The 14,336-nt window shown below is 53.2% G+C and overlaps 4 protein-coding genes across 4 annotated transcripts; 2 read left to right on the top strand and 2 right to left on the bottom strand.

The window, feature by feature from the left end:
- Window positions 1-5,812: 5,812 nt before the first annotated feature.
- BZA05DRAFT_401111 (uncharacterized protein) lies at window positions 5,813-6,968 on the bottom strand. The gene is made up of 2 exons (XM_051483966.1): window positions 6,144-6,968; window positions 5,813-6,042 (listed from the first exon to the last, which is right to left on the bottom strand). The coding sequence occupies exons 1-2, from the start codon at window positions 6,806-6,808 to the stop codon at window positions 5,889-5,891; spliced, it is 819 nt and encodes a 272-aa protein (XP_051338335.1). The 5' UTR covers window positions 6,809-6,968; the 3' UTR covers window positions 5,813-5,888.
- Window positions 6,841-7,176, bottom strand: BZA05DRAFT_445873 (uncharacterized protein; the record flags this gene model as incomplete). The annotated part of the gene is made up of 1 exon (XM_051487039.1): window positions 6,841-7,176. The coding sequence occupies one exon, from the start codon at window positions 7,174-7,176 to the stop codon at window positions 6,841-6,843; it is 336 nt and encodes a 111-aa protein (XP_051338334.1).
- Window positions 7,177-9,615: 2,439 nt separating this feature from the next.
- On the top strand, window positions 9,616-11,254 carry BZA05DRAFT_339090 (uncharacterized protein; the record flags this gene model as incomplete). Its single annotated transcript, XM_051480918.1, has 2 exons — window positions 9,616-9,915; window positions 9,971-11,254. 2 exons carry the CDS (start codon window positions 9,616-9,618, stop codon window positions 11,252-11,254), a joined length of 1,584 nt encoding a protein of 527 aa, XP_051338333.1.
- Window positions 11,255-11,351: 97 nt separating this feature from the next.
- Window positions 11,352-11,815, top strand: BZA05DRAFT_73180 (uncharacterized protein). The gene has a single exon (XM_051488583.1). It carries the CDS (start codon window positions 11,448-11,450, stop codon window positions 11,691-11,693), a length of 246 nt encoding a protein of 81 aa, XP_051338332.1. The 5' UTR covers window positions 11,352-11,447; the 3' UTR covers window positions 11,694-11,815.
- Window positions 11,816-14,336: the final 2,521 nt, after the last annotated feature.

The following is a 14,336-nucleotide window of genomic DNA, read 5'->3' as shown; positions in this document are numbered from 1 at the left end:
GCACTGAAGGCCCTAAAATGTCTCAAAAGGTAGCAAAGAGATGGTCTTGTAGCTGCTACAAAGGGAGATATCAAGGAGACTATTCTCAATGCACTGTGCGAGGAGGGTCTGCAATATCTGTACTATAGACGTGTGCAAAAAGGTCATTACGTATGTCAAACATTTTCCATTCAAAGTACCAGTCCATCCAGTCGACCACAGTCCGTCCAGCTCTACCAGTTGTGCAGACTGCCCAGTCCAGTCCACGCCTCCTGCCGGACTGAACCTTTCAGCCCAGTCCGACTTTTGCGGAAAGACGGACTGGACTGGACTATCGTAAGCACTGGTAATCTTTTTTGTGGAATTGTGCGGAATTATGCAGAATTATGCAGAATTATGCAGAATTAGATGGGGTTGGGTGGAATTGGCCCTTGGGTAGAATTGGATGGGATGGGATTGACTGGTGGGGGTGGCCTTGAGGTTGGGTCGAGGACTCGAGGATCTTGATGGTGTACCTACTTCCATACCAACCAAGGTATCCGACAGTTCTGAACCTGGGGGCTGGAGATGTTGGAGATGGATGAAAACTGAACGTCAAAAACGGGGAAATCCGAAAGATGAAAACCGGTACTCAAAATTTTCCACTTCAAGGTCCTTTCCTCCCGTCTGACGGCCTTCTCCCTCCATCACCAGACACGTTCGCACTCGCTCGCGTTCCCGTTTTATCTAACCCCGTGGTCTGAGGATATCCCGCAAGTCCACCACTACCACCAGTCTTCCACTGTCATTGTCACTCGCATTGTCACTCGCACACACCCACAATTGCAGCCGTTATTGTTGCTATTCATCCCGCGCTCGCAATGATTAAACAAAAAAAATATTCACCCCGCTCCGGCTCCCCTCTCAACCCCGACATGTCAATATTCTCTGAGCCGCGGCCCGGTGTTCGACATCGTCCAGTCCGTCCGTCCTGAGCCTCGGACTGGACTGGAATGTATTTTGGTAGTCCGTCCGGGGCAGTATTTGGACGGACTACCTAGTCCAATTTTTTTTGAAAGCAAGACGGACTGCAGTCCGCGCCCAGTCCACGAGATCCATGGAGTGGACGCACTACGTTTCTGCAGTCCGTCTAAATGGCCGAACGGGACCAGATCTTAACCGTCCGTCCAGTCCAAACTGCAGTCCCTATGTCGAACACTGGAGCCGCCGACCAACGTGGAGAGTGGGGGCATGTACATACCTCATATCTACGTGAGTATCGGCCGGTGCCGGGTTGGTTAGGGATTATCACGACCCCAAAGTTGGAGCTCTGAAGCTCTGGAGGATTTTCGTTTCGATGTCAGACAGGTGGGGATGGGATGGGTGGACGAAAGATGATGGCATGCTTGCGATATCACTCGGTTTTACGGGATGCCTCGGTACATACCGGGGATGCTCTTGAGAAATCCATCCATGTTGACTCGGCAGAGCTTGATCCCGGGGGTGATATGCCGCGGCCCGCCACGTAAAGCGTCGTCACGTCACGTCGCATCTCCCCCCTTATCCCTCATACATACGATACATACGTACGTACGTACCTTTGCACCGCAGCACACCGCACCGCACCTCGGATGCCGGCCGATCGTCGTGTGGCGGGGTGGAGGCCCTGGAGGGGCAAATAGCAACGAATCACGATCGATTATAATTCAATCGATTCAAGGCATACGGCTCGTTTGTGCACTTTGCACTTTACACATTGCACATTGCCGTGCGGCCGAAAGATTTCCCGTCCACGATCTCTGTCGTCGTGATTTGATTCGAGGCGGACTATGTATGTACGAGTATGATACCTTATGTACCTTGACCAAGCAAGGCCAGTGGATACCTGGATACCTCGTGCCGTATATCGATAGCACCTCCCCCCCATCTTTCCCCATCTTCCCCGCTATGATCGGCAGATGATAGGTATCAAGATAATAGGTAGATCATCCGGCTCCGGCTCGTCCGGCTTTGCCCGTCTCGTGGCCGCGATGAGATGTTATGATCGGAAACGCAGCCTCCCCCCTCCCCTCACCCTTCAAAGATAGCTCCGATATGATGTCAAAGTTCAAACTACTCACACGCGAAACGTGGAATGTCAAAAGTGCGGAATGCGGCTCTCTCTCGGCCGCGCCTTTGCGTGCGCGTGGACGAGTGTGAACTTTGAAGGCGCAGGTGACGGGAGGAGGTGACGGGGAGAGGGGAGAAGGGGGGAAGTGGGGAAGTGGGAATGGGGCAACAGAGTTTCCAGAACGTTTAATCGCTGCATTCCCACGCCACCGCCGCATCGCATCGCATCGCAGCGCATCGCATCTCGAGGCTCGAGCGAGCGAGCGGTGGAGGGGGGTCTGGGAGCCTGAGAGCTTGAGAGCTTGAGAGGGTGTGCACACTGCATCGAGGTTTGTACCTATGATGGGAGACTGGGTAGCAAGGAGTAAGGCGGCGCGGGACGGATAGGGCGGGGCAAAGATGGACAGGGCGGGGCGAAGATGGACCGATGGGCTGCGATGGTGGCGTGAGGAATCGGAGCCTGGGCGGTTGGTACCCTATACCAACCTACGGTATGTGCACGCCGAATGTGTCTATGTGCCAACCCCCGGCCCTCCCCCCGGCTACCTATCCATCCGGCATACCGGCGAAGACGGCTCATTCCGAGGGCCGACCCCCATCCCTCATCCCTCGCCCCTCGCTTGGCGTTACGACGGCACCGGGAGACGGGAGACGGGGGCTGGCCGCCTTGGGTCTGGGGTCTGGGCTGCGTAGATGATCAATACATAAGTGACTACTTTGTTGGTATGCATCGCTAATTGCCGCCTGTAAATAAGCGCACGTTGGCTGATGGGGTGCTGGACCCTGGGTGCCCGGTGGAGGATGAATCGAGCCTGGACTTTCGAGAATGTGTGAAGGATGTGTGCATGCATTCCATGGATAGTTGTGATCGGAGGTTGCATCAGCAGACAAGCAAGCAAGCAAGCATTGATTACCTAGGTGCCTAAGTACCTACTCAACCTAGGTCATAGGTACCTACAGAGCGTTTTTACTTGGGATGTCTACGTGTGGGCAAATTTTGGAGTTTGATAGGCCGGCGGTTACAGCTTTGGATTCATACCTACATCGGCGGGCCTCGGGAGTCGGTGGACTGTACTCTTGGTACTAATAAAGAGTACATAGAGCAGTAGGGCCTGGGCTGAAGCCTGGTTATTGAGCTGGTTATTGAGGGGGAAGGGGGAAGGGAAGGGGCAACGGAGATTCGGAGTTTCCGTTGCCGTTGTCGCTGTCGTTTGGGCATGGGGACTTGCGGCTTGGGCTTGAGGAATTTTAGCTTGGGTTTGGGCTTGTGCTTGCGGATTGGATCGTGGATTGCGCGAGCAGGGCAGGGCAGGGCTCGAGGCGATCTAGGTATGCATACCTACTCTACTCTACTATACACACGAGCACACACAGACACACAGAACCTCGGTGCAAGCGGAATTATGCATTTATCCAATTCTCCGCCATCATATCGCCCATCTCCCACCGTCCAACCGACCGACCAACCGAGCGTCCAAACTCTACATGGACCCTCCCCCCTCCCCCTCCCCTATCCTACCGAAACATCCACCAAGACAAGACAAGAAATCTTCCGAAAACCCACCGTCTATGCCCCGCGCCGATTGTGGTTAACCAGGTACCAGTGCAGAGATACTCGTAGGGGCGTGTCGGCGATCACACACACACACACACACATACACACACACACACACACACACACACACACACACACACACACACACACACACACACACACTTCCTGGCATCTGCAACTCAAACTTACGACCCGGCCCGCGGCAGCCCCTGCCCGTGCCCAGTTCGATACACGGGCTTCGAATAGATCGGAAATATATCTAATGAAGTCAGGAGATCTGCAAGGCAAACGAACAGAGACAGGAACTGGAAGTATGGGAGCCAATTGATGAGGTTGTTGGTATGTGAGGAAGGGGGGTTGCTTCCACTTCAGCTCAGCTGTGTAGGAACTAGGAACTCTGGTTATCTGGTTGGTACGGTACGGTACGTAGGCACTCATGGGTTCAGAAAAGTCCAATTGGTACCTACCTAATGTACGAAGCCGGAGCGGTAGATCAATCATCAATCATCAGCTGAAATCTGGAATCTGTATGTCTCTACCTATTAATAAAACTACGATCCTATATCGATTCATTGAACCGTCGAACGGTATGACTCCAGACTCTAGACTGCAGGCTCAGAGAGCCCTTTGGGCCTGTCTGAAGAAAAAGGGGAACTCAAGGCGGAAGAAGGGGAACTCAAAGTAGAAGCAGGAGAGAACTCTCGGCTTCCACGGTACGGTACCGTATTATCACAGGTAGAGTAGTACTCTCCAATTCCTCAGCTGCAGCAGCCTGCAGGTAATTCGATTCTCCTTTGGTAGTTACTCTACATACTAGTATCGTGCACCAATAACGAGCTGCGGATGCTACATCAACTCTAGATGGACGACGCTGGGTTCCCGCCCAGCCAGAATCGTGAGACAAGTGCTTATGGGAGAGGAGGGGGAGGTGGCAATCCAGATCGGCAGACACGGTATTCGCGCATGGCGATGCGGATTGAGCCGAAGCCTGCGATGTCTGCGATTCTGCCAAAGGGAAGGGGCGTATGTGGCGTTTTTCTTGCTGGGTTTGTTTTGGTTTTGGTTTTGCTCCTGAGCGCCTTTTTGGCAAGGTCGATGGGGCGAAGGGGTGTTGGTGGAGGTTTGCATGGTGGGGTCGGGAAGGGGAGAATGGAGGCGTTTTGCTTTCTTTCTTTCTTTCTTTCTTTCTTTCTTTCTTTCTTTCTTTCTTTCTTTCTTTCGTGATACACACATACCCAAGACCTTTGTACCTAGGGTAGATGCGGGTGGTGGTAAATTAGAGTAGATAGATGAACGACGGCTGGCGGATAGGCACGGCGAAAGCTGTCCTCTGAACGACCGAGACAGTCGGGCGGCCGCCGATGTGCCGATGCTACAGTAGACTTGACCGCTTTTTATGTACAGTGAAGTATGTAGTAAAGATAAAGTATATAGAGTAGTTACATTAAGTAAGCACTTAGGTACTTGGTTCAGCTCCGACGAAGGTTCGAAAGTTGGTGATGCTGCGAGCCTGCGGCAGCTGCGCGGGCTATATAGTAACATACTCTACATACGGTAGGAAAAGTAAAAAAAGACGTGTATGTGGAGTATGTACCACCTCACTCCGCCGCCCACGCAGTGCATGAGGCGCCTTCAACGTCAACTGCTTACCTACTTAGTTAACGGCCAGGCCTGCAGAACGACGTGTGTGTGTTACGCTATAACACTCTACATAGGTTCGTTGATGTAGCAGGAACCAGCAGAATCCAGCAGTTGACAGTTGCCAGTCACAGTGGTGGGAACGCCGCATACGGTACTTATTTATGTAAGTACAGCCCGAAGAATCCATATCTGCGAGTGCGATGCCGCTCATTCTGCACGGGGCCTACATACTCGGCAACGGGTCATGAGGCTGACCAATGAGACTACCGGTATGGCTCTGTGGCGGATGTATGGAATGGCTCTGCGGCGGATGTGCGGCATGGGCTTTGCGGCTGCGTCGGTGAAGGCAGTCGCGATGGGGATTGTGGTGATGATGACGATGATGATGGGCAACCAGATTGTCGATCCTCACCGTTAACACTGCTGCCATCATCTTGCATATACATACCACCACCACCACCACACAATGCATGCATCGTAAGGTGCTTGCAGGCAGTACATAGAAGAGGCAGCCCGCGCCAGTCCGGCGGAGAAGACAGCGCGGAACAGGTCCATATCTATCCAACTACATATCTGGAGCGGAACGGCAGGCGGCTACCAACTATATAGCGGAGTAAAGTATTACCTACACCTCCTCTGGACAACCGAGACAGAGTGACCCGGGGAGAGATCTCGGATAAGTCATACGTACATACACACGCGATGAGCTGCATCTGTTTGTCGTCGGGATAAGCTCACGGCTCGAGGGAGAGAGAGATAGGCAGAGAGAGAGTTTCGACCTGCCAAAGAGTGTTAGTTTTGCAGCACCCCACCGACAGGTGACGCGGGGAACCGCGACGGGGGGATTCCTCGGGTATGTAGGTGTAGAGAGTACGCATACATAGGACATCTTGGTGCGCTCTCTCGTTCGAAGTGCCGGGCGGTACCTGTCTGCGTATACCCAGCATCTATACAGGATACTAGTACTCTATAGAGCAGTAGCAAGCATCCAACCGGACCTGTCTGACATGTAGAGTGCGGCATCGCCAGGGTCAGGGGCAGGCTTCTTTCCGTCCCATGACGATTGATGGCCGCACCCTCAACGATTCCACGCGCGCATGTCACTCCCTTCGTTCCGCTCCGATCCCGCTCGAAGGGCAGCACCGCGAGGATTAAATATTCCCCCCGTATGCACCCGCAATAGCTACCGTGATGCTCACTGGTTCGTGGCGTGTTGCGGGTGTTTATTCTGCTGCTTCCGCACGGCTCGATGTGGACCTTTGATTGGAGTCTTGGCCTCTCGAATGCCGGAATTGCAATGGAGAGGAAAAACCGCGTTGGATGCATAATTTTTTTTTCTCCACGGGCAGGTGAGCAGTAACTAGAGTAGTTGACGTGCCGAGTCTTCCACGTTAGTTGGTTATCTATCGCGCAGCTGGACGACAGTCGAGCGGGGGGGACAATCGTTGGCCCGACCAGCGGCTGGCTGGCTGGATGGATGGGAATCCTCATCGCCGTCTTCAAGAGGGGGGAGGGGGGTGAAGACTGCGGTCGAGAAGTGTACATAAGTAAGTATCTAACCTATAGTACTTGACAGCCTACTTCTTGTATCCCACCACCACGCACATCGTGGGCCGGCGTGTCGTATCGAAAATCCGCCCTGCGGTAGTGATGGTGGTGATGGTGGTGATGGTGATGGTCGTAATATGGCCACTGGTGCTGGTGGTGCTGGTGGTGGATAGTAGAGTAGCAACGTGAGACACCGCGACATCCCACAGTTCGCTGCGCAACCGGCGCAACTGCCGCAACCGGTGCATGGTCCGACAACTTGTCGCGCAGACGGGCTTGGCGCGTGCTACGGCCCCGGAGCACGAGCTCTTTACGGAAGGCTCAGCACTCCCGTGCGTGCTTCGAATCCACACGGTTCGAGACATCTACGCGTCCTAGTCTCCTCCCAGTGCTCTCGTCCGCGTCGCTACTCAACCCCCAGGTGCAAGACCAGGAGCCAGCGCCCGGATGGGACGCGCCTTGGACCCCCCCTCTTGCCTCATTCGGGGCTGCCGCCCTTGCTCCCACCTTGGTCGTCTCTCCAGATTCGAAGATCCGAGGCCCAAAGGAGATCGCAGCTGTAATGGCTTCCCTGGAATTTGGCCCGCCCATGTCATCAGGGTTGGTCCTCAATGACAGGGAAACAGCTGCGGAACTGAATTGCCCCCCCCTCCCACCTCCATCCCACAGCGTGCACTGGGCACATCAGACAAACGACATGGGTGGTGGAGGAGGAGGAAGAGGAGGAGGAGGCCGTTGAGGTTGTCTCGAATTTTGGGACAGCGAGGACCCGGTCCTTTTGGCCTTTCCAACTGCGTTCACAAAAGGCTGATCTCTTCCTGGGACGTTAATACTGCCCGCAGTCCCTCCCTTCCCCATCCCTTTGCTCTAGACTTCTAACGTCCTCTTCCTCCGGACCGCGGACCTCTCTTGCCTCTCAGTCTACTCGCCCGCCGCCGCCTCCGCCGCCGCTCATCGTGTTCCCGTCCGTCTGGAACACCCCCTCCCCCCAATTTGCATATCTCAGATTATAGCTTCGACGCACGAAATGTGGAACAGTTTTCTCTTGCCAACACCGACACTGCTGTAGCTTGACACCTCCGACCCGAGCCACGTTCCTTCTACCATTAGCTGGCCGATCCCCTCTGCCTTAGATCTCCGCTTCGCTGCTGCTGCTGCTGCTTGCTCCCCTTGGGTTTCTTGTCTTGGTGTATGTATCCTGCATCTTTCTTGGAGTTGGTGGTGGTGTTGGTGGTGGGAAGTGACGTCGTGGACGTGGACGAACCGGATGGCAGTGCCTAACACATATCTCGACCAGTTTTTATAGATCGAAAATCTCATCCAGCCCTTTTTTCTCGTATCATTTCGGAGAATCTCCGCTGTTCCAAACGTACTTCGGCCCGAACTTCGTACCTTTCCATCTCGCCCGCACGCGTTCGCATCCATCCATCCACTGCATCCCTCCCTCCCGAGTCCACGATACCGGATCTCCATCGAACGGACACGATTACCGTATCCGGCCTTCCATCTGCTGTCGCTCGAGTACCGTGGAAGAGCATCACTGTGAGTCGATCACCTGGCCTGTGCGCAATATGACCTGTCTCTAACGTTAATGGTCGGACAGTATACCGACATCGGTCATATGTTGGTGAACCTGCAACCACATCAATATACATTGAACATCACGATAGTAACCCCGCCTTCCCCCACTTCCTCACTCGAGATATTCGAAAGTCCCGGAGCGATCGAGCAAGTCTGCACCTCGACAACTACAACAACATATTAGCGCTGGAGCATGTATAGCCGACTGTTTTCTTACAACAGCGCTCTATCACCCCACAAGGCTCCACCACCAGAACCTCCAAAACAACAGGGAGGATACTGGCAAGAAGTCTCGAATACAACGAAGAGGAAGAACTTCACCTGAAGGAGGGACCTGCCGCAGTGGAAATTGTGGTACCGGTCCTCCTTGTTCTCGAGTGGAACGTCGCACACGCACACGCGCCGCCGCCACAGTAAGAGATATCATCGGTCCGCGGTCCTTTTGCGCGACAGCCACCGGACAGTGATCTGGAAAGTACGAATCCGGGTCATCTCCATCCCGTCGCCTGCCTTCGGTGGCAAAATATTTTTCCACCGAACATCCGGGAAAGCCAAGACATTGTCGAAAATCTTCGGCATCGCCATTCCATCCCGACTGTACCACATTCCGAACCTGCGCTAAGCCTAAAAGTTTATCGCAATCTTCGTACACGCCTTCTAACTGCACTTCTTGAGTGTATTTACGGTTATCTATTTGTTTGCGAGTTGCATACCCAATCGATCCACCACGTGCACTTGTTTCTTTGTGGTCCCGCTCACTCTTTATCTCGTCTTCCCCGCAAACTTCGTTTAATCTCGACTTTTGGCTCGATCGGCTTAAGCACACAATCTCACTCGTATCGGTCTTTTTCCTTCGACAACACTCTCATCCGATTCGCGGACAACATCAACATCGAAGCACCGCAATGGGCTCCCACTCTTTCTCGATGTTAGACTTTTGCTTCCCGAATCTTCGCTTTTTGGGCCCCGTCAAGACCACTGTCGCCTCCAAGTCGGCATGGTTCTGGTCAGCGGCAATACACTCCTTCATCTCAGTCAGCATATCCACACAACTAGCAGCATTCTGCATCTCGATAGGATCGGTCCTCCTCTCCAATGCCGTTCAGGCGAACGGACCCACGCCATGGCGTGCGTTGGGCGAATTGCTGGTGGTCGGCATCTTGTATTCGACTCTCCCGTCCATCATCCGGTGCTTCTTCAGCGCCCCAATTGACGGCCCGAGCATGGGATGCCCAGAGGGATTAAGACCGACATTCTTCTTTGCTTCCACCACACATGCGCGATTCATACCGACAAAACACAGCTTCAAGTATCCATTGCTCTACGTCGGATTCCCTCTCACCATGCGGGGATCGATCGGGAAGGTTGCGTCCATCAAGGCGAGCAGATCGGAGAAGACGAAGGCCGAAGAGGAGGGAAGAACGCTCAAGGAGGATTTTACCTTCTTCAGCGTCGACCCGGCCAGGTACATCAACTCGGATCTCCCATTCGATCAGAAACTAGACAGTGTGCTTCTCGGCCATGTAAGTCCTTTTCGAGACTCCATTGATTGCCGGGCATACTGACATAGCCGATTAGGGCCTTAACCCCGCCGACTACCCGCTTGCGTATCTCGTCACCACTCCCGCGTTCTTCGGATACTCGTTCAACCCGGTTTCGTACTACTATCTCTATTCCGCTTCGAGGGAGCTCAAGCTCGTCGTTCTCGAAGTCCTCAATACCTTCGGCGAGAAACACGTCTACGTTCTCCGCTCCGATAATCCTACCAATCCTCCTGCACGGAAAGGCTACCTCTTTGCGGGCACCATGGAGAAGGTTTTTCACATCTCGAGCTTCAACCATCGTTCGGGCTCCTACGTCATCCAAGTCAACGATCCGATCGCGACGCCATGGAATCCGAGCTTGGACGTGCACATGGCCGTATACGACAAGGAGGGCCAGAAGACCATGGTGGCCAGGGCGTTTTCCCACTCGAATAGTTTCGATTTGCTCACGGGCAGTCTGTTCCGCGGATGGTATATCGGCCTGACATGGGGGTACAACACGTTCCTCTCCGTTCCGCAAGCATTCTACGAAGCATGGAAGTTGTACAAGAAGAAGGCAACTTTCTACATTAGGCCCGAGCCTCTCACGGGGAGCATCAGGAGGGAAGCCACCAGGAGCGAGCGGGAAATGCAGACCTTGTTCATGTGCTACCTTCGCGCCAAGGTCATGGAGTTCCGCGGGGGATTGGAGGTCAAGGTTACGCTTCCGGAGAGCACTCCTCTCAAAATGAGGACTCATCCGGAGGTCACTTTTTCCAATGGCAAACCCAGCAAGGGCGGAATCAAGCAGCTCCATCTCAGAGTGCTGAACCCCCGGTTTTTTATGCGTTTCTTCGCCACACAGGATCCATCCCAGACGCTGTGGATGGACTACACAACCAGTCAGCCGGATTTCCGGCTTGTCACCGTCGAGGGGGACGGAGGAATCAAGCTCTTCAAGAAGATCCTCGAGAGAGACTCCCGGCAGAAAGCTCGGGAGGCACCCCCTGGTTGGACCTGGCGGCTCATCTCGTTATTACGAGCCTGGAAGACGAGGAAGGAACTCCGAACAGCCGCTTCGGGAACCACGCTTCCGCCACCTCGCACTCGTCCTAGCAGCCATCTCAACACCATGGACGAGTTCTACCTCCTGCAGCGAGCCGCTTGTCCCCGCGCTCGCGCAATGTACAGATGGAAGGTGCTGCACGCCGTCGTGGCCGACGTCCTTGGCTTCGGCGACTCGGGCAACGTCGAGCTGCTCGCGTCGCTTGCGAAATCCGTCGGTCTGATCGGCGTGGTGGTGCTGGCGAATGTGGCCGCGGCCTGGCACTTCTACTGATCGACTACCCGATCGCGATCACCCACTTCATTCCGGTTTGCCATTTATTTTGCTGTAGATATTATTGTCCCATCTGGCGTTTGTACAGTTGGCCATTCGCTCCTTATCCTTTATTATTTCGACACTTATACCTTTTTATTCTGCCTTTTATTTCCTTCATACCAATTTCCACTCGCGATCATAGGGGCTCTAGATGGACACCACTCCTCATACACACACACACACACACACACACCCTCTCTCTCTCTCTCTCTCTCTCTCTCTCTCTCTCTCTCTCTCTCTCTCTCTCTCTGTTTACCTCTCTTTACATTTTTTCATCTCGAGATACCTCCTTCAATTTCATGTCTGTCTTATTTATCCCTTTTGTTCAGGTTCCTTACTGTTGTTTTGGTACCTTGGGAGGTCTACTGCTTTGCTTTTTCTGTGTATTTGCATTTGATTTTGATTTTGTGTTTTTTTTTGTTTGCGGGCGTCGCGGTTAGGGGTGGGGGCTGGCTACGGGGGAAAGGAGTTTTTTACTTTTTAGTTTTCATTTTGAAATTCTTTTAATTTCTGAGCTGGGAGCGGCGGTGGTGGCGGTGGCTTTTTGGTGGCTTTTTGGCTGTATATATGTGTGTATTCAACAGGACAGTAGGGGAGACGGGTTCCGGGTATTGGGATTGGAATCGATGGGCCATGGGGAATGGGATGGGGGATGACATTGGGGGATGGCATTGGGATGGGCATTGGGTGGGCGGGTGTGTATGTATATAGATCGACGGACGCGTACAAAAGGGATACCGGTACTGCTGAACTACACTTGCACTGGATGGTGAGCACTGAGGAACGATGGGTGGTGAAGAGCGAGGGGTGGTGGTAGTGGGGGTGATACCTTGTGATGTGGTGCTGGTGGTTCGTACTAGGTATGATACCGAAGGTAGGAAGTAGATAGTCCATAATCCTGCATTACCGCCTACTGTATGAGAGTGAGAGTGCCTCCTCTAACCATGGCAATTGCAGCACCGGATTCAAGATGGGACATCACTTACCAGGCCATTCGATAAGCCATAGTAGAGTACCATACTATCCCCTCCATGCCCGGGCGGTTGTACATTTGTAGCAGTGCATACATAGCATGCCCCATTGAGAGGCGGTAGTGCGTCTACACAACCACACGACTTTCTGTCTCGACTAGTCTGGTTGCAGCTGTGCTGGTAGTGGCGGCTGCTTTGTACCATCACGGTCGCCGTGGCCTCGCGAGGCACACGTCTAGTATTCGTCACCGTATCAATTCTGCTCATTGTCAAAAAAAAAAAATGTAATGTTTGCTACAGGAAGATAGTTGGGGCTATAAAAGTACCAGATACATGCTCTCATAGCTGGGTTACTAAGACTGGAAAGCCGCGGGAGTCTGGGCTCCAGTTACGAGCAGCTGGGTGTAAAAGTGCCAATTATTAGGGGCACCACTGAGCAGCTGGTCTCGTGGGGATTATTGCAGCCTGTTTTTCTGTCCAGTTTTTATAAAAGCCTCGGGACGAGGGAGGAGGGAATGTACGCTGCTAAATACATAATGGTAGAGAGCCTGTTTCTACTAACTTGCATAAGTTGCTCTGCGGAATCCAGTCGAATGCTTTTGGTACCACTCGTTATCAACCTATCTGCACCGGTCACGATTTTGCCAACTTCATGCACTGCAACAAATTTACAAGCGCAGGATAGTAACGGTGACCTTGGCACTTGGAGGTTGGCACTTGGAAGTTGGCTGGCTGATAGTACCAGTAGTACTGGGTGGATATGGGAGGAGATGGATTGATATGGTATACATGGGTGGATATGGGACGATATGGATTAATATGGGATTTACGGGGTGGATATGGTATTCATGGGTGGATATGGGAGGAGATGGATTGATATGGTATCCATGGGTGGATATGGGAGTAGATGGATTGATATGGGATTTATGGGGTGGATATGGTATTGATGCGTGGATATGGAAGGAGATGGATTGATATAGGATTTATGGGATTGATATGGTATTCATGCGTGGATATGGGTGGATATAGGATTTATGGGTGGATATCGTATTGATGCGTGGATATGGGAGGAGATGGATTGATATGGGATTTATGGGATTGACATGGGATTTATGGGGCGGGTATGGTATTGATGGATGGATATGGGAGGATATGGATTAATATAGCATTTATGGGCGGATATGGTATTTATGGGTGGATATGGATTGATAAGGGATTGATATTGGCGGATATGGGAGGATATGGGAGTAAATGGATTGATATGGGAGGATAAGGATTGATATGGGTGGATATAGATGGATGGTAGGCGGTTGCTGTTGTTGTTGTTGTTGTTGTTGCGGTCGGCGGCTTGTAGGTTGCAGCTTGCGGGCTGCGGGTGCTGCCGATTGCGACCCGATTAAACTTCGGTTTGATATCCGCGCCGGGAGCGTGCTAGTCGGGCTGGTCATGCAGCGGGATGTGGTTCTTGAAGGACGCTGATCGGCGCGGTTCGCTGCTGCCGGATGCACTCACTATCACTCGGTGGCCGGCTTCAATACTTGGAGACTTGGAGATTTGGAGTTGTCAGGGGTGAGAATTCAGGCTTGGACTTTAGCTTGGCTCCAGCAGAGATCCTTGGGTAGAGCTTTGGCCTCCCGGAGGAGGAGGGGGGCGGGGGGGGGGGGGAGGGGGGGGCAAAATGGCCGCTTCGCTGGCGGTGCTGCCAGGCCGTGTTGAGTTTCCTAGCCGCTATTGATGTATCATGTGTGCAGGCGGATCCTGGAGATTGCTGAGGTCGCTGACTCGCTAGGGAAGATACGGGGTGTGAGGTCTCTGAGTGGGAAGAAATGCTGGCGGAGACGAGGCCGTTCGTGGCATCTCCTGATGGCGAGCAGAGCTCAGAGCGGACTCTTCCTCCTGCAGCTTCGTCTCCCTGATTCCCTCTACTATGTGTATCTATCTTCGGAAGAGGCCAGGGCGTCGGGCTGGGCAGGGGAAGCCACGCCCACATCGGGCCGGGCCGCTTGACGAAAAGTTGAGCTGGACAATGGACAGTGGACGTGGAAAAGGTCACCGGTGTGTGTATATCG

Source organism: Tricharina praecox (assembly GCF_024521635.1).
Source record: "Tricharina praecox strain CBS 144465 chromosome Unknown BZA05scaffold_16, whole genome shotgun sequence".
In the NCBI taxonomy this organism is placed as follows: Eukaryota; Fungi; Ascomycota; class Pezizomycetes; order Pezizales; family Pyronemataceae; genus Tricharina; species Tricharina praecox.
Note: the sequence above shows the minus strand (reverse complement) of the source record. Positions and strands in the feature narration are given on the sequence as shown.

Excerpts from the sequence above, each read along its gene's own strand:
- BZA05DRAFT_401111 (XM_051483966.1), bottom strand. The coding sequence starts at position 6,808 with ATGTACACTTCTCGACCGCAGTCTTCACCCCCCTCCCCCCTCTTGAAG. Across the intron at positions 6,043-6,143 it reads AGCGCACCAAGATGTCCTAT|GTCGAAACTCTCTCTCTGCC; the intron begins GTATGCGTACTC and ends ACTCTTTGGCAG.
- BZA05DRAFT_73180 (XM_051488583.1), top strand. The coding sequence starts at position 11,448 with ATGGACACCACTCCTCATACACACACACACACACACACACACCCTCTC.